The sequence below is a fragment of the Chinchilla lanigera genome, unplaced genomic scaffold (assembly GCF_000276665.1).
Source record: "Chinchilla lanigera isolate Chin_1 unplaced genomic scaffold, ChiLan1.0 scaffold00030, whole genome shotgun sequence".
NCBI classification, from domain to species: domain Eukaryota; kingdom Metazoa; phylum Chordata; class Mammalia; order Rodentia; family Chinchillidae; genus Chinchilla; species Chinchilla lanigera.
Window position 1 is genome coordinate 15,070,985 of NW_004955431.1, and position 27,709 is coordinate 15,098,693.

At 46.7% G+C, this 27,709-nt stretch overlaps 1 protein-coding gene across 2 annotated transcripts; it reads right to left on the reverse strand.

Moving 5' to 3' along the window:
• Positions 1–550: 550 nt before the first annotated feature.
• Positions 551–26,512, reverse strand: Alox5ap (arachidonate 5-lipoxygenase-activating protein). Of its 2 annotated transcripts, XM_005387741.2 has the most exons (5): positions 26,367–26,508; positions 19,557–19,656; positions 11,787–11,857; positions 8,565–8,646; positions 551–1,028 (listed from the first exon to the last, which is right to left on the reverse strand). In XM_005387741.2, exons 1-5 carry the CDS (start codon positions 26,434–26,436, stop codon positions 866–868), a joined length of 486 nt encoding a protein of 161 aa, XP_005387798.1. In that variant the 5' UTR covers positions 26,437–26,508; the 3' UTR covers positions 551–865. The 2 variants fall into 2 exon arrangements, with proteins under 2 accessions (XP_005387798.1, XP_013371354.1); XM_013515900.1 differs by lacking the exon at positions 11,787–11,857 and having other exon boundaries at positions 26,367–26,512.
• Positions 26,513–27,709: the final 1,197 nt, after the last annotated feature.

Below are 27,709 nucleotides of genomic sequence, written 5' to 3' on the forward strand. Positions count from 1 at the left end.
GGGGCCTATATATTGCTGGCCACCTCAACTATAAAGCTCAGTTCAGATGAATTTCACAGCCCTGCAAGGGCTGGCTTTCCCCTGTTGGACATCCCGAACTTTCAGCTATCCTGCCATCTTCCAAGTTGGGCTCTTTATACCACAGGCACCCTGGGTGGCAGTGATTGGATCACTACAAATCTATCCACAATGTGGGGAATGGGTCAACATACATACTTCATTAAACACCACCAGCCAGTAACTCACAAACTCATCTGTTCATTTATCCCTTTTTAATCACTCTTTGGTGACACCTTGCACTATTTTAGGCTCTCACGTGGAATTACAATACATTGTAAACTGCATGAGGTGGTAATCGTTGGATACAAAAGGTATAAAGGTACCAACCCAATCCACATAGTGGCAGTGTTTTGGACTTCTTGGACAATAAAAAACCCTTTATGAAGTCCCTATCCATAGGATTGATAAAGCATTTTTATTATCATTTAGATTGAAGAAAACAAATTAATTCAACTATAAAGGTATACCCCCCAAAAAACAGCCATCAGCCTCAGACTTGTCTGTGAATTTTATTTTAGGAAAACATAGACCTGGTCACAAAAAATCTTCAGAAAGAATGGTACATCATGCAATACACAGAATGGATTTGAATAATAAATCTGGCGTCACTGCCATGTTTGAGGGGCAGAGCTGATAGGACATTTCTTTTCTTCCCGGAAAAGCAAGGTTAACTCAAGCAGTGAAGCCCAGCTAGTCATCAGATTTACAGCTATCTAAAGAGGACCTAAATCCTGCAAAGGGTTGAGTTATGATGACTCGTAGGTATTGATTAGCAGGGAGTGCCAGCCCTGAATTCAGCGGAGAGTTAGGGAATGAGGAGTAGAGGGGAGATGGTGGTGGTTACGGTCTTTATGTAGTTTTCAAAGTCACTTCCGAAACAGAAGATGAGGTAATAGTTGAGTATACCAGCAAGGGACATGAGGAAAAGGAACAGGATGACGCGCTTCCCAAATATGTAGCCCGGGGTGCTGGAAAAGAAAGAAAGAAAACCACAGATGCAGCGGAAGTGCGGCCCATTTCACAAGCACAGTGTCATCACTTCCAGGTACACGGGGCTTAAACTATAGCTCCTTTTGCTCAGCAATGCTTGGTTTACCCATTTGCTTCACACAAAAGGTAGAAATGGCTCAGCTATTATTGAACATATTTCAAAGCCCAGGTGAAGGAACCTAGGCTTCAAAACCCGTCATCACTAGAGCTCAGCAGCACCAGTTTCTCTGCATTTCCTGCACATCCTTTAACCCCGGTTCCTTGATGGTGGGTCTGTTGGTCATCAGGCAATACAACTGGGGATTAGCAACACCCCCAATAGAGAGAACCCCTTCCTACGGTATCCCATCTCAAGGAGGACCTGTAAGGATGCCCCTGCTGGTGGTAGTGTGTACACTGTAGGACTGTGGTAGAAGGGATGGTCTAAATGTGTCAGTAAAGCTAAAAGGTGCTTTGGTAGCTAGGGCTCAATATATTCTCCTAAGGCTAACTGGGAATAACTCATGTTCCATTAATGAGAGCTCAGCACCCAGCAGTGGAAGACGGGCCCTTACATTATCGAGTGGGGGGACAGGGACCTTCTAATACATTTATATCTTTCTCTCAACAGTCCTAAATCCTGAGCTGCTTAGGCAGAGCATCAGCAGGGCTCAGGAGACATTTTTCCCAAGTGAGATATGGCTACCTAATTGCATGCAGAGGCGGCCCTGTGTTTCCTCTCCCTCTGCAGAATCCTGGGCTTGCTGTGGTTAGGCCCAGCCGAGAAGAGCTAGCATGTCTGGAAAATGCAGTCCAATAGCTCGTTAAGGTTGTCAGCTGAGGCCCCAGCAAGGGCATCCTTTGACACTCGGACTGCTCAAACAAAACAGCCAACTCAGCTAAACAAGAGAGTTAACGCAGCTGCAGGCTGCTTCTCGCTATATCAGACAGAGAAAAGAATTTGGCATCCACAGGTTTCAAATTAGGAATTTTATCTATTCGAAGGTAACCCCAAAGCTTCATAAGGTAACATAATTTTTCTACAAGCGGGAGTTTGAAAGTCACTCAGCACTTAAGGATCACACTCTTTGCTACTCAAAGTGTCATCTGTGAACCAAAGCATCAACATCTGCCCAGAGCTTGTTGAAATGGGAAATCTCAGGTCCCTCTCAGACCTGAGGAATTAGAATCTGCATTTCCACAAGCTCCCTGTGTGACTCACGGACACAGGAAAGTTTGAGAAGCGCCACACGTCGATGCCTCTTTGCTCCTCGCCTACTTTGTTCTTGTCTCCAGTTACCTGCTCACAGTCCTACCTGGGAAGTGAAGGTGGTCTGTCTCCTTATGAGAGTAAAGTTAGCCCTAAAACTAAGTGTTGTTGCTGAATTGTATCCTCTTCAAATTTTTTATGTTGAAGTCCTAACCCTCAGTACTCAGAATTTGACTATCTTTAGAGATAGAGTGTTTTTAAAATTACGGGGTATGATAGAAAAATATGATGTGTGTTGAAATGTTTAAAAAGTTGATTATTGCAAAACTGCATTGCCGTTAAATCCCTCTCAGAATACTCCCCCTTGCTTCAAGCACACTGAGCCCATCCTTCTTGCAGCTTTCTGAAGCAGCTCTGGCAGTCCTTTTTTGTATCTTTAGTTATGCAGTTGTGGCCGCCTTGATATCCTGAATCAATTCAAATTGTTTCCCCTTCGTGGTGGTTTTGACTTTGGGAAAAAGCCAGAAGTCTTAAGGTGCCGGATTCAGTGAGTCAGGTGAGCGAGGACACACCTTAAGGTTTTTAGAAGCCTGCCTTCCTGTTGGATGGCACTCGGCAGCAGCGTTCATTATGTTTTTGTTAATCACACCTCATGAAGACATTCACGAAAGAGGACTTCCAGAACTGCTTCCGAAAGTGGCAAGAGTGGTGGGATGGATTTGTTCCAGATCAGGAGGAGTATTTTGAGAGAGATTAATGACAACGTGCTTTTTTATTTAAACAATTTTAATGTTTATCATATTTTTCAATCACTCTATGAATTTAAATTGACAAATAATAGTGGTGTATGTTCATGGAATACAATGCACTATTTTGGTCTACATACAGTAGAAAGAGCCCATCAATGTAATGAACATATCCATCACTTCACCAATGTATCTCTTTTGTGGTGCGAATATCAAAAGTCTATTCTTGTAGTAACTTTGAAATATAGGATACATTATGTGAATCGTGGTCACCAAGCACGTACCCCTTGTACTCTTTGATCGACAATCTCTTCCTCATCCCTCCTAGAGACAGAACTTTTAAAGAGGTAATGATGGGGGAAAGAGGTCACGTGGAGAGTGCTAATCCACACGGTCTGAGAGGAGTTAGGTCACAGACAGATACACAAGGGAGACATGCAGACTCGAGGAGAAGATGTATCAGCTAAGGAGTGAGGCTGCCAACTCTGCCAACGCCTTGACCTTGGACTTCCAACTTCTGGGCCTGTGAGAGCACCAGCTTCTGTATGTACTGAGACCACCAAGTGTCAGCACTTGTGACAGCAGAGAAAATCACCTGCTAGTACTGGCAAAGGCAATGAGAAGAAAATAAAGAAATCCAAGTATTGGATATTTTTGACCCAGATTCAGATAAGTTGTGAAAAATCAAATATTGTGGTGCCTGAGATCTACCACATGAACGAGACCACTATATGCTCATTCCAGAAACAGCAAAAATGATTTCTGAAGCTGTGTTGCACTCAAGATAAAAAAAAAAAAAAAAACCATAGTGAAAAATGACATGTCAGTGTCTCCTGATGAAACAGTGGTGTTCTTGGGTTTCGGCAAAATTGATCAAAGGTCTCAAAACTCATGACCCTACAGGAGCTAAGACTGGCATTCTCTCACTCCTGCACAGTGTGTGGAAGGAAAAAGCTCAGATATGTGCCCTGTCACCTGAGGGCCAAGTGAGAATGTGAACCCAGGTCAGGCACCGTATCAGACACATCTATAAGTCTCTCAAAGAGAAAGCCAGAGGTGCCTTCTGAGAGGTAGGCTTGGTATGTGCAGAGGAAAAACCTGCCCCACCCTAAGGCAAGCAGCTAAGGACCTGAAATGAAGCAGGGAGCAGAAGGAACTGTTGGGAGGGTGGACAGTGCGCACACAGGAGCTTTCATCCTTGAGCAATCCAGATATTTCTTTCATTATAAAAGTTGGTATATAATTTTCTCTAAATGGACAGCAATGTCAGCACTCCTATAAAGCATCTGTTCTGACTAGGTGCTTTATATCTTTACATTTAATTCTCATACCCTCTGTGAGGACATATTATTAACTTATTTTCCAGCTGTGGAAACTGAGAACAGAGAGGCTGAGCAGTCAACTTAAAGACACACAGCCAGGAAGAGGCACAGTAAATTCAAACCTGCCCACCTGAGGCTGCAGTTCTGCTCTTCTTACCACATTGATTTCCTGAAGACTCCCTTAGACTTTGGAGACCAGGATTTGGTTACTAGTTTTGAAAGAAATGGGTCTTCCACAAGCTGTACAAAGCTTATGTGAAAACTAAATAAAGTATTATGCTGAACAGTTCCCATCTAGAACATGCTGGAAACTTCTAGGATGAGCGCGGTAGTGTAGATGTTGAATCAGGAACCCAGAAGCCACAGCTCCAGCCCCAGTTCAAGGCCACAAGGCCTCCAGCCAGTCACAACCCTCCTCGCTTCCCCAGGTGCAGCCCCCACCCCAATTTTCAGTGTGCACACAAGGTCAGTAGGAGGACAGAACACATCGCGGTCCCTTTTGTTCTTGGAGCAAGCAGTATGACAGCACTACAGCATTTTCCTAGCATGCTCCAGGACCTGGCTTTTGATCCTAAGCAGTGCACAGAATAAAAATAAAAGGCTGTTCTTTTTCAATGAGCAAATGTCTCTTTAAGACTGTTGACTTCTAAAGGAAATAAAAATTGTAAGCTCCATGAATGACAGCAGGACATGGAATCCTGCATTCATCTGTGAATCTCCAGTGAGCGGGCCTCCCTCTGTATTTGTCAAACAAAGGAACCGTTCTCAGAAGGGAGGCAGGGACAGTTGGGTTCCCAAACTCCAGCATATCAGGACCACCTGAACATGTTGAAATGCAGGTGCCTGGGCCTCCCCACAAAGAGATTCTGACTTCAAAAACCCAGGTTCAGGCCCGGGAATCTGTCTTTTTAATAAGCACCTTCAGATGGTTCTAATGCAGTTGTCAGGTGGGTTTCATCTTCAGAAACACCGATCTTGATATTCACATACGTGCCCAGGGTTTCCAAAAGCAGTAACTCACCCTCGAGCTTTGGTGAAGTAACACATCTGGAGGAACACAGGGACTCTAAGAGAATGATGCCAGGGGAGAGAAATGATTGCAAGGGACCAGTGCTTTTGCATTTTAAAAATGAATCTATTGTGTGTATGCCATGTATGAGCAGCTCGTATCCAACAAATAAGCGCTTGTAGCATATCCTGACTTTAGGGGACCCTGGGCTCTGGGATGTTCCTTGTGATTCGCTTGGTAATTGACATGCCGCCGGGCACGGAGCCGGTGATCCCTGAGCGGATGCTGAGTGAGCGAGGAGTGGATGAGCAAGGAGAAGCAGTTACCTGAGCTCACTGTCCCTAAGAGTCGCCAAGAGCCGTGCTCTGAAGACGTCCCCTGAAAGTCGTGCACTGAAACTCAGCTGCCATAGTGACCACGCTTGGAGGCGGGGCCTCTAGGTGGTGACCGCACCACAATGGAGTCAGTGACCTCATAAAGAGATTGAAAGGGGCACGAGGGCTCCTGCCCTGCTGTCTTCCGTCCCTCGAAGACACAGCGACAAGGCACGGCGTTGGAAGGAAAGCAGCCCTCACCGGACACCCACCTGCCAGTGCCGTGATCTGGTCTCATCAAGAAAGCCCAGTGGTGAGGATGTAAATTAATAAATACAGCCATTATGGAAAACAGCATGGATGTGCCTCAAACCCCTATGGAAATCACTGTGGAGATTTCTCAAAGGACTGAAATTAAAAATTCCCTAGGATCCAGCTATTTCCCTGCTAGGTATCTCCCCCAAAGAGCTTAGGACATCATACTTGCATATAAGTGTTTATGGCAGCACAATTTGCCATAGCTAAATCCTGGAAGCAGTCTATACTCATCAACAGAGGAGTGGATAAGGAAAATGTGGTACCTATATATAATGGAATACTACTCGGCTATAAAGAATGACAAATTTCAGATCGTTTGTAGGAAAACAGACGCCAGGAAAAACCTGGAAAATGTAATGTTGAGTGAAATAAACCAGACACACAAACTTAAATACTGTACAGTATCTCTCATTTAAGTGAGGCCAAGTACAAGCAAAGAGAATAATAAAGGATGGATAGAAGGGGACAAGGAGGTGGATCTCTTGCAATAGAAAAGTGGGCCAAGAGAACAAGGGTGAGGGGTGAGGAGGAGGGGAAGGAGAAATAAGAATAAAGATAGGCCATGTATAGGAACATAATAGCCCCAATTAATGTAAACATTACATGCTGTAACATGAGCTATGAGTAATAATATCAACAAAAATGAAAAACAGGGTAGGAGAATTGGAGGGGAGTCAGATTTTAAAAAAAGAAACAAATTGTGGTATGCCCACGTAATCACACCCCAAGATGACTATAAACTGCACGAACTGCCATCATGCACTAATAAAATTATTTTAAAAATTTAAAATGCCAGTGAAATCCAAAGAAACCAAATATTTTTATGGTTTCCTTTCATCCTGTATCCTGTTGTTCATCTTTGCCAATGTCTATCCATTCTCTAATACTGATTGGTTAACAAAACCTTGAAAAATTAAAAAGGCATGTCCTATAATGGCAGCTGCTTAGGAGGCTGAGGCAGGAGGATTGAAAGTTCAAGGCCAGCACAGCTTGGGCAATTTGGCCAGACTGTCTCAAAAAAATAAAGAAATAAACAACACTGAGGGTACAGCTTGGCACTTCCCGGGCTGAACCCTCACTACCACCACAAGAAAAAATTAGATCGCTGGGTGTGGTGGTACACACCTATAATCCCAGCACTCGGGAGGCTGAGGCAGGAGGATCGTTGTGAGCTCCAGACCAGCCTGGGCTACAAAGTGAGCTCAAGGCCAGCCTGAACTGCCTAGAAAGACCCTGTCTCAAAAAGACCAAAAAAAAAAAAAAAAATTAAAGGGCCTGTGGACAGTTGGACAAATTTTGTCATGCTCCCCAGACTGCCTTAGAACTAAAGCAAGTCCAGAAATTCAAATGCGTGACAGAGAAAGAAAAACAACGGTACCTGAGCCAAATCCCTGGGGCTTCTGAGGAAGATGGGGCTGCAGAGAGAGCTAATCCAAGAGAGAGAGCCCGCCTACCTCACAGTAGGCACTTAACTTCCCCCTACTCATAATAACCTCCAATCAATTCTCTTTCCGGGGTAGAAGAGAATAAAGGACAGCGCGGAGGACAGCGCTGATAAGGACACGGGAGATAAAGGAAGTGCGGGGCAGAGAATGAGTTGAATGCCACTAGAGAGGAAGGAAGGCAGAGATGGGCTTAAGGAGTCCCCATAAGCACAGTTAACTTTTTCCTGGCCACAGCCCAGGCCCTCACCAGCCCCCTGGAGTTGTTGAGCTACAAAGTCCCAGCCTCCCTCTATGCGGCTCTTTGGCCTCCTGACATCCTAGGATGTCACTTCCTTTGTCAGCGCTGAAGGATTCTGTCCACACAAAGAGCCCATTATCCACTGGAGGAGGGTGCTATTGTAAACGACAGAGCAGGGGTGAATGCAGACAAGGGGGAAACAGGATGAGGAAGGCTGAGGTCAGCAGCCTCTGTGTGTTCCCGGCTCTCTTGTGCTCTGGGACATCAGGAATTTCAACCTCCAAGGAAGTGGGAGCTTCCTGTAGCGCACGGTGGCTTCCCGGCATGACCGTAACTTATTTCACTAAGACCCGGATTTCCCAGGGCAGGTGTCGTGAAAGTAGAGGGCTTCTCAGGGCTCCCTGGCTGGCAAGCTCCATAAGCAAAGCAACGGCAACCCTCTTCACAGCTACATGATCGCAACTTATGTCCTCAATGCTTCCTGCAAGTCCCCGGGAGATCTGCTGCTCAAGAGAACTTATCACAAGGTGCAAGCTTTAGATCTCACTTCTCTCAACAAACAAAGGAAATGTTTTACTCACAGGAGGCTGGGGAAGCCAGGCATAAAAAGTCATTCTACCCCAACTTGCAAAGGTGGCAGTGGCAGGGATGGGGTTGCAAAAGGGCAGCCCATGGCTTTAAAGGACCTGTGTTAGTCCAATGCGATATGGAGAAAGGTTTTAATGGAAAAACTAGATAAGTCCCCAGCTGCATTTTCAGAGCCCTCAAAGTTCAGAAAGAAGAGGATAATGATCCTGGACAGTCACCCCCATCACTGCCAAGGGAAATTTCAGAGCCTTAAACAGTGGCCAGAATATCATTCAGAATTATCACCTCTCCTGCCAGAGAAGTAAGCAGCATCCCGGTAGTTCATCAACAGTCCCAGGGACCTACCTCTGCGTTCTCTCCCCCAGATAGCCCACGAAGTACTTTTGCCTCACAAACAAGTACATCAGCCCAGCAAAGGCGGCAGGAGCTAAGGGGAAAAATGAAAACACCCGGGTTAGTTTCACAGACACCTGAACATGTTTTCTAAACACAAAAGCAATGCAGTCATTAAGTGATCAGCACTGGCCACAAGATCTAGCAGAGGCCACAGGTTCTGATGGCGGAGGCTGGCGTGAACTTCAGATACAAACCAAAGGGCTGACAGAAGCTTCAGAATTCTAATGCTCATACTATCAGTACCTTATACCAGCCTCATGGCGTGGTTTATGAAGTTTCTGCCTTGCAGCTAGCGTGACTCCTTCCACATACCAGGCATCAGAGTGCTGTTTCTAGAATGGAAAGTTGGGCCCAGCTGTTCAGAGGGATGTGTGAAGCTGTCAGTTATTTAGGAGGGGAGGGCAGGACTTGAACCCAGATCTCTACCCCTGAGGCTCTTGAAATCACATCCTGTACTCCTGGGGTTCCCAGTAAAATATGCTTCACCCCTTCTGAACAGTTGCTACTGTTTCTAAATCAGAAAGGAGATTCTCTCTTCCTTCTTGCCCCTTAGGAAAGAGCTCCAAGCAGCACCCCGGTGACTTTAGGGAGTCCTGAACTTGGAGTTGGAAGTTGGAAAATCCAGCTCTCCCGGGAGTAGTGTTATTAGTGCTTAACTCATTCTGCATATGGACAAAGGGCTGGTTATGGCCTTTCTCCCATTGGGAACGAGTGAGAGTAAAATTGGGCCCTAGATATGAAAGCATTTGGAAAACCTTCAAGCATTGTTTAAATACCAAACTAACTGCTGCTGCTGATTACTTTTATATGTCAGTCGCCTCCCTGGCACTCAGGAACTTGGGCCTGTAAGCCTGCCAGACACCAGTAAGGAGCACTTTACTGTCACCATTTGACAGAGGAGGAAATTAAGCTCAGACCAAAAGACTCATGAGGACAACTGTCTCCTCCTAGATCACCTTTGTGCCGGATATATATAGACTGTCGAAAAATTTTTGTCAAATGGATCAAGAAGTCAGGCAATAATCACAGGAGTCAAAGCCAGGTCTTTCTGATTGCAAATCTACCACCACCAGCCGTATCAATAATAACATTTACTGAGCTTGTTCAGCTGAGCCATACAAAACTGCCTTTCTGGGGGGTCAGAAACAGTCAGACATGGGCAGGTACAAGGCTCAGTCTGATGTATGCTGCGCACTGTCAGGGCTTCTCGCATGCTGTTTCCCTCGCTTATGTCCTCGATACTTCCTGCAAGTCCCCGGGGAGATCCTAGGAATGGCTGAAGGTCCTGTTTTCCAGCGAGGAAACCAAGGCTCATAAGACAGGGTAGGAGCCCACATTAGCAATGGAGTTGCTGGATTTGCCCCTAACCTGTTATGCCCCAAGGCTCAGTTTGTTCCATAGCTACTCCTGCCTTCCAAAATACTGCTGTGTTGGGGCAGGTAACTAAACAGGGACACCTAAGAAGCTGTGCTTCATCCTGTCCTCTGAAAGACACAAGATTGTCGCAATCTGATTTGCCTCAGAGTGGCTCCTGCGTTTTGTCACTTGGATGGCTCTGATCTAACTTTCTGGCCCATTTCTCTTTCAATGGGAAGTCAATTGAACATGAGCTAATAGAAATTAGCTTGGAACAGCTCCATATCCATTGTCCTTCTGCAGGGGATGACGGGGATACCAGTGAGAATCTGGGCCACCAGAGGTGACAAATCCAGGCTCTACCCCCCTGAAATTTAAGCAAGCCACTTGTATCAATGGGACTTGGGCTCCTGCTCAGTAAAGTGTAGGCTTTGAGCTAGAATGATTTCCATGGCTCTTTTCAGCTGAAAAACTCTACCATCTGGTACATTCAGAAGCAATGACAACCCTCAACCAGTGTGAAGATGCGCTTGAGCCCAGCAATGCCGATGCTTCTGTTGACAGGCTCCAAGCACCATCAAGCTCCCTTGAATTTACCTCACTAGAGCCACTGTGGATTCATCTCAGTTAAGCACCATCTAGGACATAAAGTGAGCCAGGACTCCTAGTATGAGCGGAGTTTGACTTGATTTTTCAAGTGCACTAGACATCGTTTCTCATTTCACTCAGGATAGGAACTGGAAAATGGAAGATCGCTGGCACCTTCTAGGCACAGAAGGTGGTGATGGGGTGTTCCTGGCCTCTGTCCTTCCTGGCATGTCTGACTGCTGGCAACAGTGTAGTCAGTTACCCACTTTTCTAGGGTCCGTTGCCAGTCAGTCTGTGCCTGGCTGCTGTCTTATTTATATCCATATATCCAGGTATAAGGCTTGCATATAGTAGATGCTCTGTATAGATTTATTATATAAGTGAATAAAGTAAGCAGATACTTGTGAAAAATCCAGAATTTGCTGGAACCGGAAGACAGGGGCTGTGATCCTGCCTCTGTGGCTCAGCAGTTGAGGAACCTTCAACAAGTGACTTCATCTCCCTGAACCAAAGTGTCCTCAAAGGTAATGGGGGGCGGGGCTTATTTCTACTCTATGTGCTTCACACAGTAGGGAGAAGGTGGTAAGGATTAAACAGCTCATCAGAGGATTGTTTGTGGCCTTTTCATGTGGGCCTTGCTGATCCACAAAAGCTTGCCTGCTCCGACCAAGCTGCCATCAGACAGATGCCAACCGTGGCCAAGCCTGTCGGGTGTTAAATCTCCCAAGATTCCTAAATAATATGCCTCTGCTTTCCATTCAATTTTAAATCAGCTCTGGGAATTGATCTGCACTTCTGACTTATTGAAGTCAGCACTGTGGGCTGCTGATAACCCTGGGGTGGCTGGGGACCTGGAATCCAGCCCAGGGCTCCACAGGCACAGGCCCGAAGGAGCGCCACGGCGCCGGGAGCTTATTAGCCGAAGAGCCCAGAGACAGCCGTCCCGGAATAGCTCCTTCAGGCACTCTCATTTATAATGCCCTTGTATCTGAGCTAACACTGCTCGTGGATTCAGTCACATTTAGCCTTAAACCACCCTTGTCAGTGCGCAGCTCTCAACCAGCCACCAGGGAGCACGCATTAGCAATGCATTATCACACCGCGCTGCGCGGCAGGGAGCGGGCCAGCAGCCCGGCCTCCCAAGGGCGCTGGGCTGCACACCCGCCCCTTGAACTTCCCTGAGATACATGTTACAGAAAAGAGCGTACAAAGGCAAGTCCGAGTTACCTTGGCTGCAAAGAAGCCCCGCAGTCCAGAGCACCACCAGGAATGTAGGGTATGCGTCTACGCAGTTCTGGCTGTAGGATAAAGAAGAAGGAGAGAAATCAGAAAAACACATCGCCTCAATGTGGTCTGAAAATGAATCAAAACCTCCAGTTAATAATCACCGTGGCACAAGGGCCACACAACGCCTCTCATCGCTCCACTCACATCTACCCAGTGAGACAAGCAGCAGCCGCCGCGTCCGCAACAGACAACGGCGGGAAGCAAGCACAGATTCGGAATCCACTAACTCTCTTCCCACGGTGAACTGATCAGAGACTGGGTTTCCCGATGCCTTCACTTTGGCAGGTGTCCGTTCCTGGCAGTGCCTGTGCACTTCTTAGAACTAAAACGACAGCGATGCAGACGGCAGGGTGTGGTCATAAGCAAGGCAGGGTGGCAGAGGAGAAAAGCTCGGCTAAGTTGATGCGGTACACACAGACCCACCCACATCTACAAGCCAGGCTGAGAAAGTGATCTTCACGCTGTAAAGAAGCCAGGCTCCATTCACAAAAGTTCATGCGGAAAGTTAGCTCGCTGGTGGTACCATCACTGTGTGCCCCGCACGGTCCTTGCCTCCCTGGGGGGAGGGGGTTCACTCTACTCTAGGCATGGCACTGATGTGTCCTCCCATCTTTTCTTTTACACTCACCATATTCCCATGAATATACAAGACAACTGTATGAGTTTCCTCCGGCTATTTTAACAAGTAGCCACAAACTTGGTGGCTTATAACAATATAAACGCATATCTCACTGTTCTGGAAGTCAAGAGCCTCTGATGGATTTCCCTGGGCTGAAACCAAGGTGTGAGCCGGGCTGTGTTCCCTCTGGAGCTCTACGAGAAAGTCCCTTTCCTTGCCTTTCCCACCTCTCAAAATCTCTAGTATTCCTTGGCTTGTGGTCCCTTCCAACCTCAAAGCTAGGAATGGGTGTTGGAGTCTTCCTGGTGTTTATTCAGGAAGGTAGACAGAGTCAGAAAGCTGTTGTCATTGTTCTTGTTGCTTTTGTGGTGATGGAGTTAGAACCCAGGGTCTGGAGCCTGCTAGGCAAGAGCTTTATCCCTGAGCCCCAGCTCCAGTCTTTCTTGTGTTAAATCATTTCTGCCTCCTTTTTCCCCATTTGAAGGATCCTTGTAATCATACACCACGTCCTGCCCAAGTAACCCAAAGTGATCCTCTTTATTTCAAAGGCACCTGGTTATCAACCTGAATACTTCCTTTTCAGGAAACATAATGTACTCCTAAATTCCTGGGATTAGGGATGTGGATATGTATGGAGAGAGTGAGGCACTTTTCTTCCTACCACAGTTCTGCTAATGTTTCAGAATAGAATCTGAAGCTCAGAGTGGCAGAACAACTTGCCCAGGGTATCCCAACCAGGTAAAGCCAGGTTGGTACTTGATCAATCTTTCTCCAAGTCCAGGCTGTTAAGTCTTTAACTATGCTAAGTTAAACAAGAGATGTACTCATGAGGAGTTTGCAGTCTACATTAGAGCAATAAATAAACGATAAACATGGAAGACCAATGGAACAAGATATGACAGGCATATGAGAGGGGGCAGTGGGATACAACAGAAAGGGCGCTTGACTAGGACTAAGTCCTCATCCTGTCTTTAACCAGCATTTCACTATAGGCAAAGCAATATCTCTGGACTTAGTTTCCTTGTCTATAAAACTAAGAGGCTGAAAACAGCTCTGAGATCCAAGGAAGCTCTAGGAGTAGATTGTCTAATGTAGGGTGTGTATCATTTCTCCAGCAATGTCAGCATAGCCACCCGAGACCTTGTTAGACAGGGAAATGTATGTGTCCATCTCAGATCTATAGAATTAAAAACTGAGGAAAGGGCTCACCAATCTGGTTTTTCATAAGCCCTCCATGCACATGCTAAAGTTTGAGGACCACAGGTTAATGGGGTTCAAACTATATAGGTAAAAGTAAAGATGTGATTTTTTTCACACTGCTTTTTTTAAACTGCTACCATCAAAAACTTGATTGCTATATGCTGTTTGAATATGGGAAACGTACCCCCAAACACTTCCCATATGTGCATTAGAAGTTTGGTCCCTGGAGTGACCCTACTGGGAGGGGCTATGCAGCTTTTTAGGAGGTGGGGCCTAATGGGAGGCCTTTAGGTTACTGAGTACAAAATAAAGATAAATAATAGGAAGCAGGGAGACAGACCTTTTGCAACAGGAAAGAGAAAATAGAGATGGAGGAGAGGGGAAAGGAGGGGAGGGGAAGGGAACATAAAAAGAATTAAGATGTTTTATGTATATTTACCAGCTCTCCACAAGAATGTAATCGTTACCTATTGCAAACGTGCTAATAAAAAAAACAAATTTAAAAAAGAACTGGGGACACACACACACACACCTCTGGGTCTCCCTCTCCCTCTCCTTCTCTCTGTCTCTCCTTCCTGGCTTGACATATGAACACTCACTCACTCTGACCTGTGTTCTTACTATGATGTGTTCACCCCTCCAGAACTGAGAGTCCCTATTTACTTAATAAATAGCCCATGTCATGTATTTCATTAAAGTTATGGAAAGCTGCTAATGCATGTGGAAGAAGAAGCACTTGATCCATACACTGCAGAGACCCCAAGAGATCAAACTGTCCTCCACTGGTCACAGGCACCTTCATGCCCCCCTGAGGGCCAAAATAGCCTTCCCTGGAGAAGTCAGTGAATGTAGTGGGCAAAGAGTCCATGCATCCTGTCCTGGGAGATAGGCATATCCTAAGCCAGGTTCAGAGCAGGAAGAACACACCGCTGGTGACCTTGAATTTTCACTGATCTAGTAAAAACTCCAAGAGGTAGGAGACCTTTACAAGGGGTCCATTTGGATACCACAAACAAACAGATGTAAGGTGCACCAGCCTCACTTCTATTCTATTCTATTCTATTATCCATTAGCAGAGGCACAAAATTGCGGCCTCTGGACTGAGAAAATGTAACTCATTTCCCAGCTCAAGAAAACTAGAGAAAAAAACTTTTTCAGGTGGTTGAATACCATGTTATGTCAATGGCATATAATATCTATGCTCTTATAGTTGGAAAATCTATTTCCCAACTTCCTCCTCATTCTCATGTTTTTAGGTCTCTTTGCTTTTAAGCAGTGATTTTTTTTCTGCTTAAAAGGGAAATAATTCTTTGTTGTCCAGGAATTTTCTCATTAGAGAGAACTGTCCAGTGTTGACATTGAATCCGTTCTTTAATCATTCCTATTATTTCAAGTCACCTTGGGCCCCCATAAATCACGATCTGTCGAGTTGAATGAAACTCTCCCATCATTGAATGGATTATTTCTTGCAATTTCCAGAATACTCCCTGAGTCTTATCTCTCAATGTGGTTTCAGCCTGTCCTCCCCATTCGGGATTTCTGGTATATTTACCATCTCAATCTCCAAGCCAGTTTGCCCCCCGACCACACACACACCTTGGGGCACTGCTGCCGGGCTGAATTCAAGGAGCTTTGGACAGTGACACAGCCGAGCCCTGCGTGGAACTACATTGCTGCTCATAGGTTTACACAACCCAAGGCCAAAGCCAAGGCTCCCACTCGGCTGTGTGAATGCAGGTACTTTTCCCAGCCTCGCAGCACCTCCATTTGCTCAGCTGTAAGAGGTGAAGGGAGACCTTAGCAACCACCCTGCTGGGCAGTTGTGAGAATACAGTGAGGGGAAGCTCTGTGGAGCGCACAGGAATCATTCAGTAAATAGTAGTTTTACTGCTCCTGTGTCTTCTCTCTTCCCCCAGTGGAAATGTCACTTTCTAATGACATCTTGCTGTTGTTGTTGCTGCTGCCATTGTTATTATTGTTATGGATTTTCTTTTAGGGATTTTCGTGCCACTTTTTCTGCAAAACTGACAAACCCATTTTGACTCACATTTCTTTTTGTTGTTTTTTTTGTTTTTTTTCCCGTACTGGGAATCGAACTCACGACCTTGCGCTTGCCAGGCAGGCACTGTGCCACTGAGCTAAATCCCCAGCCCCCATATTTCTTGAATATGAGCTGCTCAGCAGATCTTGCAATAATTTGCTGTGCTATGTTCAATCTGATGCCCTATACTCTTCCTGTTTTATGGAAAAAGGGGCTTGTATTGTTTTCCTTTTCATGTTTTCCACCTCTAGGAATACAGTAGAGGAATGCTTTAAGGTCCTGTTAATAGGCTTGGATTGATTTAGAATACAGAACTATGAATAACAGTCAATAAATAGTATCAATACTAATCGATAAGGTCATTGTACACCTATTGCCTTCAGATAACTGTACACGTCTACACTACTTGAAAGTCAGGCTAGAGTGGGTGCCAATAGATACAGGAGGAGAAGTGACATTAGCGTGCAATGTTTCAAAATGTGTTTCAGAAAAAAACCAAGGAGGTGGGGGCCACTTGTGATTAACTAAGACATCGCCTTTTAGAGGCCCAAGACTCAGAGTGCCCTGAATATGTCCTAGGTCCTCAAAAGTCCGAGTGTCAAGAAATTGTCCTTCCCTGTAACACTTGTTAATGACCCCTGGAGTTGGAATCCAGAGAACACATTTTAGGAAATTATGCATCTCCAGAGGCACAATTTCCTTTCTGTACTCACAAGAAGAATCCTTAGGTCAACTAACTGACCTAAAGATTTTTCTCCAAAGCTAAACTCTGCCCAAGGTTGTGTTTGTTCTCTGAGAACAGAGCAAAAGGGGATTTTGTACTTGTGACCAGAAAATGTCCAACTCTTCAACCCCTCACTCAGTGCTACCCTCAAGGGAGATGGATGGTGGAACAGTCAGCAATCAAGGTTGAGTCTGAGCTGATGAACCACCCATGCCAGCTGGAATGTCCGTTAATCCCCTGCCTCAGAACCTCCGTCTCTCTCTCTCTCTGTCAGCAGTCATATTTTATGCTGAAATAAAATGCATCAACCCACTAGTATCACTTATTCTTTACATTTTTCTTCCATATCCAGGGCATCTAAACATTTACAATCCCATATCCTATCAACCAATGGTTTTGATCATGAAACTCTGACAGGTATATTCATGTATAAATTATATGCAGTACATTTGCTACTGCCAATTTGGTTATTTTAAATGAATGCAGCTTCATTTCTTATGCTTTGGATAACAAGATTAAATACAAGCTCTTTTCCCCCTGCACCACCATAGATATCTTACACCCTCCTCTCACATTTTTAAGGCCCTTGAGGAAGTTTTTCTGGGAACAACATCGACTAAAACAACACATAACCCCCTCCCAGTGGTCTGCGGCACAGGCAAACAGCCTGGGTGCCTCTGGCTCTTGCCAGCATGCAGTAAGTAGTCTGTTGCATTGATCTCTGGCCCTGTTATGGTTTGTGTCTAGACATCCTCCCAAAGCCTCATGCAATTATGCCTTTCAGAGGTGGCTAAATCTAGAGTTTGTGATTGACTCATGGTCCAAAACTGGGATTAAGGGTGTAAGTGCTACACTTGCCCTAGGGCAGGTAGCCTGCATACAATACAAAGGACAGAAAGATGTTTGTTCTCTCTGTGTGTCTCTGTCTCTCTCTCTATCTCCATCTCTTTCTCCCCCACCACCCCCTTTCTCTCTTTGCCTCTCTGTCTGCCTCCATCTCACTGCTGTTGCTATCTTCCACTACCACGGACTGTTGTGATTAGGACTGAAACCTCTACAAACTGTGAGCTAAATAAACCGTTCCTCCCTTTAACACTGGATGTTGGGTATTTTGTCTCAGCAACGAGAAAAGTAACTGAGACAGGCCCTTTTTACACTGCACACCGTCACATTCATGCCATTGTTGGGCCACAGAGGAAGTGGTGTTTGTAACAGAACCACAGCAGTGTCTGAGCAATTTTACTTCTTAGTTCTGCTACCTTCGCCTGACTTCTGGGCTCTCCCTGCATTCTCTCCTCTCCTTTCATCCTTTTGCTGCTCCTCTCACAGGAGTTAAGCAGCAAAGACACGTAGGTCTTGCAAACTGGGCTGCAGCTCCCACACAGGCCCTGTGAGTAGCAACAATCGATTACCCCTTATTCCCCTCTTGCACCTTCTTATCTCTTGAGCCCTGTATAATTGCAGAATTTTCAAACCACCCTCCTAGCCACCAGCCAAAGTGCACTTCTGCAATTTAGAGGCCGATAGCTGGTGAGGCCAGGTATAAACACACTGGCTTCTTAGAAACTGCAGTTTAGCTCCTGAGGACAAGTGACAGAAACAGGACAGCTCAGCCTGCCATGTTTCTTATTCCTTGCCAGCAGAGTGGAATTTTAACTTCTCAGAGGATGCAGTGAAATGCCACTGTGACTTCTCCAGAGTGGAGGAGCTAGACCATAAGTAAGAATGCTGGTGGTGTACGCCTGTAATCCTAGCACCCTTGAGAGGCTGACACAGGTGGACAACAAGTTCAACCCCTGCCTGGGCAAATTAGTGACTTAGTAAGGCCCATTCTTAAAATAAAATATACAAAGGACTGGGAATGTAGCTCAGGGAGAAGGCTCTTGGTTCAATCCCCATTAATATAAAAAAAAAAATGCAGTATCATAGTGAGGGTGCAGTCATCCGGACATCTGGACATCTGGACAGGAGGAAGCTTCTCTTCCATGGTGGTTATGCTTTCTTTGGATTCTGGTTTCAGAGAGGTTTTGTTTGGCTTTGTCCCTGATCAGACACCTTCTTTACAGCCATTGCATCCCCCTTGAAAATGCTGCAAAGAAGCCGATAGCAACCTGCATGTTTCTCCTGCTGGCTTCCAAATGGGTCTACAGTGGCTCTTGGGTCACTTTAAACTTCTTACACTGATTCTAAGAATGGATGCCCTTGTAGGTGGTTCAGCCAAGAATATCTTAGAGGTGCTGAGGGGCGTGGGGAGTGGAGCAGAGCAGGTGGCTGGAATGGAGGGCATAGAGCTAGGGTCTTGCTGAGGTAGCGTGAGCAAAGGCCAAAGGCCCAGAGAGGGCAAGGTTCCCAAGCATCAGTCCATGACACCCCTGCCAGTGTGTCCCTGAGTGGTCGGTCCAGACCAGGCATACAGTAATGTAGAAGGTGATGGAAAAATGGGTTGGCCTTCATTTACTTTCAAAATAATGAAAAATTGCAACAAGGAAGGCACCCCCAAGAGTTCTCCCAACACCTACATGTCACTGAAAGCACAAGCACCACTTAGGTGAGGTAAAGGACTGAGGAGGAGGCATCTGGCGAGCTGATGTGGAACTGACCCATCAAGTTCCCTTGCAGTCAGCGCTATCCTCAAGAAGCCAGCAGTGGCCCAAGGGGAACCTTTCCTCCAAGCTGCCCTGTTACAGTAGGCAGGGCCCAGGGTTCCCATCTTGGTGGGTGAATCCTCATCCTCACCCCTGAGTTTGTCTGAGCTGTTACTGTCATCCTAAACACACCTTCCTCAGTGGGCTTGACTCCCCTTTGGAAGGAGCTCTGGGGACCTCAAAGCCACCTCTGGGCTGGAGCTTCCAACTAAATGATTGTCTTGGATGTTTCTGGAACTATGGAGGTCACTACCCCACCCTATGGGACCACTTCCTTCCTTCTAACACATAAGCACACATGATGCCAATTGTGTCCACCAGGCCTCCCTGGAGAAGTCCCACCTTACAGGAACCCACCTCCTGGGCACACTGAGGGTTGGCCCAGCCAAGCGTGTGGCCTTGAAGGGGATTTTCATTCCTGCAAGGAGGCTCCCCAAGCCCCCATCTCCGCCCTGTTAGCAGCTCCGGGGTTTGGACTCACTTGGCAGTGTAGACGCGCTCAAAGGCAAGAGTTCCTGTCCTCTGGAAGCTCCGCCCATTCTGGGTCTTGCTTTCGTGCTCCACCTTGTGGGCAAAGAACGCTGCCAGAGAGAAAAGTTTGTGTTTGGTTCACATCAGGCATGTTTAGGAGTCTGCTATTGTACTGTAAAAATTAGAACATTACAATGCTTCCTTGAACTGAGCTCCAAATAGCTCTAAATGTCCTCCATCGAATATCACTTAGCAAAAATGCATTCAGCAGCTGCTCTCTTCGATCACTATGTCTGGTGCTGAAGATACAAGGGCAAGCAATAGAGAGCCCTGGCTTTCAGGCTTTCAAGCCTAAAGAAACAGAAAGAGAAGGAAAGCAGAAATTCCACCAGGGAAGATGATATCAAAATGAGTCTTTGAAACCCAGAGTGGCTCTCTGGAGGCTGAGGCAGGAGGAATACAGGGGGTTTGAGGCCAGCTTGGGCTACATAATGAGTTCAAATTTAGCCTGAACTACATAGCAAGACCCTGTCTCAACCCCTACCCCCCAAATGGGTCTTTACGAGGACACAGTGCCATCAAGGGTCAAAGGAGGAAGCTTCCTTCATTGTTTGGGTCACAGAAGGATTCCTAAGGGGAATAATGCTTTGGACAAAATCTGAAGAGCAAGCAGGTATTAGCCAAGTAGATGAAAGAAGCCGGGACAAAAGGGTGATCACACTTTTCCACTGGAAGAGCATATGCAAAGGTCCGGAGGCAAGAACTCTTTGTGAATAAAAAAAAAACAAAAACTACTTGTGAGTCTAAATGTCCTGCATAAGGCAGGGGAATGGAGAGGACAGGGGAGCAGGACCCAGCAGAACCACAGAGGGGCCCAAAAAGGTGGCCAGTCTTCCAGGGACATGGCTCAATTGTCACCTGTCTCACACTGGACACTTAGCTTGCATCTGAAAACAGAGCAGCCAAAGAGCCGTGGCCAAGGAGCTTGTGTCCTGGCAAGTACACTTGCAGAGGAGACAGATCGCTCCCAGCAAAAGGAACACGACAATTACAATGGTACCGTGCACTGCCCTGAGGCTGACAAAGAAGGGTGAGCCTGGGAAAGCACCGTGGGGTGCTCGATGGGACATGCAGGTGAGCCTCCATGAGAGAGCAAGACCTGGGCCGGGCTGGAGGTGGCCACCCGGAAGAGTCCTCTGGGCTCAGCAGTGTCTGGGACCTTCGTGAGAGCCACAGGAAGACAGTCAGAGCGTAGGTCTGCTTGAGAGCAACAAGCAGTTATCCAGGACTTAAACAGAGGAACCAGAGCCACAGAGGGGGACAGAGCCGCTGCGGGTGAGGGCGTGGGCAGGGAAGGGATGCTGAGGGGACAGTTTTGCAGGATGTGGCTCTAAACTGGGTGGTGTGGGAATAGATTCCTCTCTTCTCTTTCTCTTTCTCTCTGCCCTCTTGCTTCCTGTTATATTCCTGTGCTCCAGCTTCAAGAGGGAACAAGGGGGAAGTGGTTGGGTTCCCTTTCATCAACCTTGTATTAGCCTCCTAAAAAGACATTAGATTTATTTTTGCCACTAGCCCAGGCATGGTGGTGCATGTCTGTAATCCCAGCATTCGGGAGGCTGAGACAGGAAGAGCGCTGCAAGTTCAAGGCTACACAGTAAGTTCAAGGCCAGCCTGAACTACACAACAAGACCCTGTCTCCAAAAAATAAAATAAAATAAAATAAAATATGCATGATAAAACCACCCTTACAAGTTGTACAGATGAATAAAAGCCTTTCATTTGGGGAAATACACTCTGCAGGCACATGCCCATTTTGAGCGTATCTGTAGGGCTCGCTTGTACAAAGAAGAGACCTTCTGCCCTCTGGGCATTTGGGTAGGCTTGTGACACACATGCCCTCACTGAGCCTTGCACACGCTCTGTGAGCCGGAAGAGCTGTCCCCACTCCATAGACAGGACCACCACCTCTCAAGGTGATGAAGTACCTTTCTCACGAAAGTCCCATATAATACTTAGCAGAGAGGACAAGAGAAAACCCTGATCATCTTTCTAAAACTCAAGATGGTAGCCCTTACCCTGAATGCATAAACAGGACTAATGATAAGAAACTTGGGTTCTTTCCTCAACTAGCAACACAACTTGGGTATCCTTCTCTGCATCTTCCTCTCCTTGTTCAGAAAAATAAACACCTCCTTTTGCCCAGGCTAGCCCTCCACCTATGATCCTGCCCAGTCCTTTCACCCTCCTTTGCTTTTCATCACTGCTCACATCTCAGCCTCTTCTCCTCCCCTTTATCCTTGAAGCACCATCAGAAGCTCTTTCCTATCCCCAAAACAAAACAAAGGCGAGTCTGCCCAGTTCATTATCCCACTAGGATCTGCCGCTCCTTCCTTTTTAAGCTAAACGTGTAAGCGCTGGCTACTTTCATCCGCTCCTCACTGCCCATTCGCTCCCCATGCCCTTGTGATCCTACAGTAGATTACAGAAACGCATCCAAAGACCATCACCACACTGATCTTGGCTGGCTGCTAACGTTAAGCCAAAACTAGCAAGAGCCACATGCAGGTGGGGCTGCAAACCGCTGTGGAGAATCTCTGCGTACTGGGCACTGCTAGCTACCATACCTGCGCTATCTCATGCAATACTGTCCACGGCCACTTATAAAGATTATTAATAACTCCACTTCGCAGGTGAAAACCGTGAGGGTCAGAAAAGTTCAATACTGAGAAATGACATGCTGCAGAAGGGAGCTTACAACTGACACTGTAAATATAGAAGCAACAGAGGCAGTCTAAGTTTGCCTAGACAAGAGTACCAGGCCCCTGGGACAGCAGATACAGGGCGACAGATTCCAGCGCACCATAAGAAAGAACTTCCTAAGTAGTGGGTGCTGGGGTTAAGTAATCTGAGGCAATATAAATGGTGTAAACGTCTCCTTTCTGCAGTCAGATGTTTAAGTTTGAGTGCCGGCTTTACTGATACTGGCTTTGGCAGTTTCCACCGATGGTGTAGCATCTCCGGCCTGGCTGCCCATCTGTAAGATGGGAATGAGTAATAGTGTACATTTCATAGGGACAGGGATTACAGGAGATGCTACAATGCACAGATGAAGCACTGTGCCTGCCCAAAGGGACCTGTCATAGGCCTAGGCATAGCAAAGGCAGGCGCAGTGTGTATGAGCTCCCAGTTACTGTAGTGTTCATATAGGAGCAGTCGGGAATGTAAAGATTCTTACACGGAGGAAACCTCATGAGTCTGTAATTCTGTGTCTAGAACCCATCAGACCCTGAGTGAGCCGGCTAAGGCTTCTGAAGCCCGTGAGGCTCCTTCTGAGTGCTGGGGGGGCAGGGACAAAGAAACTCAATTTCCTTCCTCAGCACAGCACTCCCCAATAAGGGGAGATGGCCCAGGCCATCTTCCTTACTGGCTACAGAACAAGAATAAATTTGAAGGAGGCCGCCTGTCCTGGGAGAGAAGGAGGATGCTAACTCCTCCCACCTTCCTCTACAGCCGGAGGGCTGAGAAGCCCGTCCTGCCAGAGGCCACCGTCGCCCTGCATTCTCCGCTGTCACCGCACTGCCTTCACCATGTCTTGCTCAGCGCCCCAGAGCCCTCTGCCCCACTGCTCTCCTTCTCCGTCTCAAACCTCATTAGCGTGGTTTCCGGGAGAAATCATTTTCTCCAAAGGCAGCTGCTTGTCTACTTACGACGAAATTACTTGCCCATAAACCCATCACAACTTGAAACTATAGTAAGTCAAAAATGCATTCGGTCCAGCTAGCCCGTGGAACAGCACAGCTCGGCCGATTCTAAACATGCAAAACCAGTTGCATTCGCTTACAGCTGGGGAAAGCCATCTAACACAAAGCCAGCTTTGCATTATTGAGCGTCTCACAGCACTTTCACTGAAGGTGGAAAGCACAGACTGGATGTATGAGTATAGTTTTGTGTCATTACAAAATTGAAAAATCATAACTGGAATCATCGTAAGTAGAAAAGCATCTGTGTTTTCCCCAGATTTCCTCCTGTCAGAGCCCCTCAGCAAGAGAAAATGAAGGTTCTCTGCCGTGGTTCATAGAAAATGTGTCCCTGTGTACTCCCTGGGAACCCAGGCTTTGATAGTTCCGGTCTGGATTTTTTAGAACAATGTTCAGAGATCTTGATGACTAAATAGCATTTGAAGGCAGAGGAAGAAGTTGCAGGAGGCAGGCTGGGCTGTGGCCATCCTCCCCAAACCAGCCGCACAGTGTACCAAGGCTGTGGCCACATGCTGTCATGGTCACGTGTGGTACTGTACCTTGCTGTCTTGGGACATACACAGAGTGTTCGGTGCCTGGCAACGATAGGGAAATGTTTTTCGAAGCTAACAGGAAGGTTCCAGAATGGCAGTTGGGGGTGGGGAGAGAGGAGCACAGTGTTTGCATATTTCTCTGAACTCTGCAAGGTAGGTTTAGTGTTGCAACCTTGAGGTTAATTAGAATTGCAAAGAGAAGCTTGGATGTACATCTAGACCCGTGCATTTGCCTAAAAACTCACAGTACAAACACGTACAGGTGTTATTCCTCAGCCTATTTGAATTTTCTGGTCTCTCAGAACAAATATATGGAGCAGTTACAAAACATCCTTAGAGAGGATTTCAGCACCGCCTGGGGAGTTCATGTCCTTCCCTGAGAGGAAAGCATGACCAACCTCTGAGAGGGGTGCGGCGACCCTTCCGTGGCTCTCCAGGAGCAGCAGAAGCTCCCTTCCCCACGTGTAGGTGGGATGGCTCTGTGGAAAGCCACTCTGCCGCACATTGTCCTAGTGGTGAAGATACAGGGCTGATGACATGCACGCCGTGCTAGCCCACCCTCCTGTTTGCCCAGTGTGAAAAACTCTCCAGCCTAAAAATGTAGCTGCCCTTTGAGCTACACTTATATCTCCCCAACCAGGAAGGCCCCAGTACACGCATCATTTGTGGAACTCTCAATGGGGTTGTTGTGTTCCACTCGTATCTATTTCACATGGCTTGTGAGGGGCCAGGGCCTCAGAGGTGGTTGTGAAGATACTGATATTTGGCCACCTGTAATTGTACCTCCTCTCCCATTTGTGCTATGGAAGAAGGTTTCGTCCCATCTGCCAAAAACGATTAGGACTCTTACCGTTCCCCTCCAGTCTGTTCAAGGTTTGCTGCACTGCTGTGGAGATGCCAATAGCCTTGGGATGGATCGGGATCGGGTCCCTGTCATCTCAGTTAGGGGAGAAGAGACTGTTCACGCAAGGAGCCAGGCAGCTTCCCTGACTTCTGTCTGAACTGAAAGGGACCAGGTGAGAACGAACTTGAACTTCACAGCTGAGCCCAGCCCTGCATGGGTAGGTGAGAGGGCAGGGGTCCCCTGTCATACTGAAGAGTAGAGGATGAAGGCTAGAGCTGAGGCTCTACCCCGGGCTGAGCAGGCGCTGCCCACCCACCCATGCAACTGCCTTCAAGGAGACAGGGGGTGGGCCACTGTCGTTGTTGTCCTTTCCTGAAGCTGTCTTGCTCACTGCTGTATCCCCAGGTGGCCAGGATGCCTTGCAGAGCAAGGTCTCTGGAAACACATGCAGGTGGAATATTTACCGAAGCCCCCATCGATTCACAGAGCCAAGGAAACCCTGCCTGAAACAACAACGGGGTGAGGAAGTGGCACCTTAATGAGCCACTCGTTCCCTTTCTAAGCTGCAGCTCAATAGTATGCGGCTTAGACTGAAATGTTTGGGTTCAGAAACTGCAAACTGCTGCTCCACAGGAGAAAATACACTTGGAGCATGCAAAGTTGTGCTCTCTGGTGTGGGAGACCGAGGGGAAGCCTGGTTCTGGGTCCAGAAGGTGGAATCACAGTGCCTGTCACACTCAGAACGGGGACAGATATTGGAATACACCAAAGTTCCAAAAGTGAAAGTCCCAAAGTTTGACAGTGTGCGAATATTTAGCTATTGTCATTAAGCCATGGCAGTTGCCTTAGCAATTACCTTCTCTATCTTATAAACTGTGAAACACAAAGCCATTGGAGATTCTTATAAAAATATTCTGAGCCTCCCCCCAGCTCAAAATTATAAGGAGATGGTTCTACAGAGCACATCTTTCCTTTTTCAGTCCTGGATGTCCTGTCTGGTTTCATACTGACAGCGATGTTAATGAGCAGGCAGATTGCAAATGAACGAACTCTCTCTCTCTCTCTCCCTCTCTCCTCCTCCTTCTCGTCCTCCTCTATTCTCTTCTCATCTTCCCTCTTCTCCCTTCTCTCTCTATATATAATGAATATGAAAAATACTTCAAAAATTATACTTCGCTAGAGAAAAAGAATTTTTTTCTTCAAAAGAAAAAAAATTGCAGAAGTAAAGTAATGAGATAGTTATTTCCCCTTTACGCCCTCTAAATTTGTTTTTCCCCCTTTTTATCCAGCCTACAGATGACAGACAACCTCAGCTGCATTCGGGAAAGTTAGTTAAGCCTGGCATCTGAGTGAATGTGTGCGTCTCACGTTTCTTTCCTAGGCTCCTCACCTTCCACCATTTCTCTGGCCACATTAATTAATGGCTAAATGCTGATTGAAGACAGTTCTGTGTTGGCTTTTCCTTCAGAACCCTTTGGGTTGCTGCCTTTTCTCTGCAAACCTGACTAGTCATCACCACTAAAAGGAAAGAAAGATCAGATGGAAGAAAACGCCACATTCACATAAAAGTACACACACCCTTCACAGTCAAATAAACAGAAACAAATAGAGACAAAGCAAAATTGTTTGTATGCACACAAACACACACACACACACAGAGCACACCTGTCTCACACTTCCCTTACCGTTCTGGACCACGCTGATGAGGGTGACAATAGCCAACAGGACAACATTGCCCACGGCTTCTTGATCCATGCTTGCTTCAGGCTCTGCACGGGAGACTGGCGCGGCCCAGCACTGCAGCCTGAGCCTAGCAGGAAGAGGAAGTGCAGGCCGGCACTAAGTCTTTCATCATTAGAATTTCTGAAGGTTGGCAGCACACAGTTACACAGTGCTGCCTTCTCCTTCCTCCTCCTCCTCCTCTTCACCTCTTCCTCCTTCCTCCTCCACTTCCTCTTCTTCTCCTTCTTCTCCTTCTCCTCCCCTCTTCTTTCATTCTTTCTATTGTTTGTTTGCCCCTGAAGTGTCTGGGAAGCGCCAGGAGAAGCAGGGTGTGGGCGGAAGCAGACAGGCCAGCACACTCACCTGCCCTGCTCCATCATGGAAGGCCTCCATGAGTGTCTAGAACAAATCTTGGAACAAAACCCTGACCAGCATGAGAACCCTGTAGGAGCCAGAGAACCTGGAAGCCACTGTCACCCCTGACATCAACAAGGAGAAAGAAGGGGCAAATGGCACTTTTCATGTATGCAGTACCAATAAGACCTGTGTCTCAGTACTGTCCTTTGCTCCTTGAACTCCTATGAAGAAAATGACACTTAACATATGGTAAGAATCACAGTAGCAACTACATAAGCTGGAAGGAAGGGAGGAAGGAAGGGAGGAAGGAAGGAAGGAAAGAAGGAAGGAAGGAAGGAAGGAAAGAAGGGAGGGAGGGAAGAAGGGAGGGAGGATGATGTGTATGATATGGAGTTCATGTCTCCATTCCCGCAGAATAAAAGTGAAGAAAAGAGCTAAAGATTTAAGCCAAAGATTAAAACCAAAACAAAGGATTTATAAGGGTCCAAAATGGAATTTCAGATGATCTCTAAGGAACACTTCCAAAGATGATTAAACACTACAACTAGCTTTTCTGAGGCAATTATAGAAATACCTTCCTTGAGATTCTTGCCAATCTAAAGAGCAGCAAGTCTCCACTGCCACAGCAAGGGTAAGACTAGACCCACAGGGAGAGATGGGCTGGGGGAGGCGTTCTCCTGGCACTGAGCAGGACAGCTTTCTCTGTAGGAACAACAATCCCTTGGAGTTCATGTAGAGAAAGCTAGATTCTTGCAAACCTTATCCAAGACTCAACTATTTGTCATTGATTAAGAGGTGGTTTTATAAAAACCTCACTTTGAAAGAGAGTATCAGCCACTATCCTTGGTGGCAGTAGGCATTGTAAGAAAGTCCAGGTTGCAGTAGGCATTGTAAGAAAGACCATGCTCCCACACCTGTATCAGCAGTGTCCTTGGTTCAACTGCAAGAA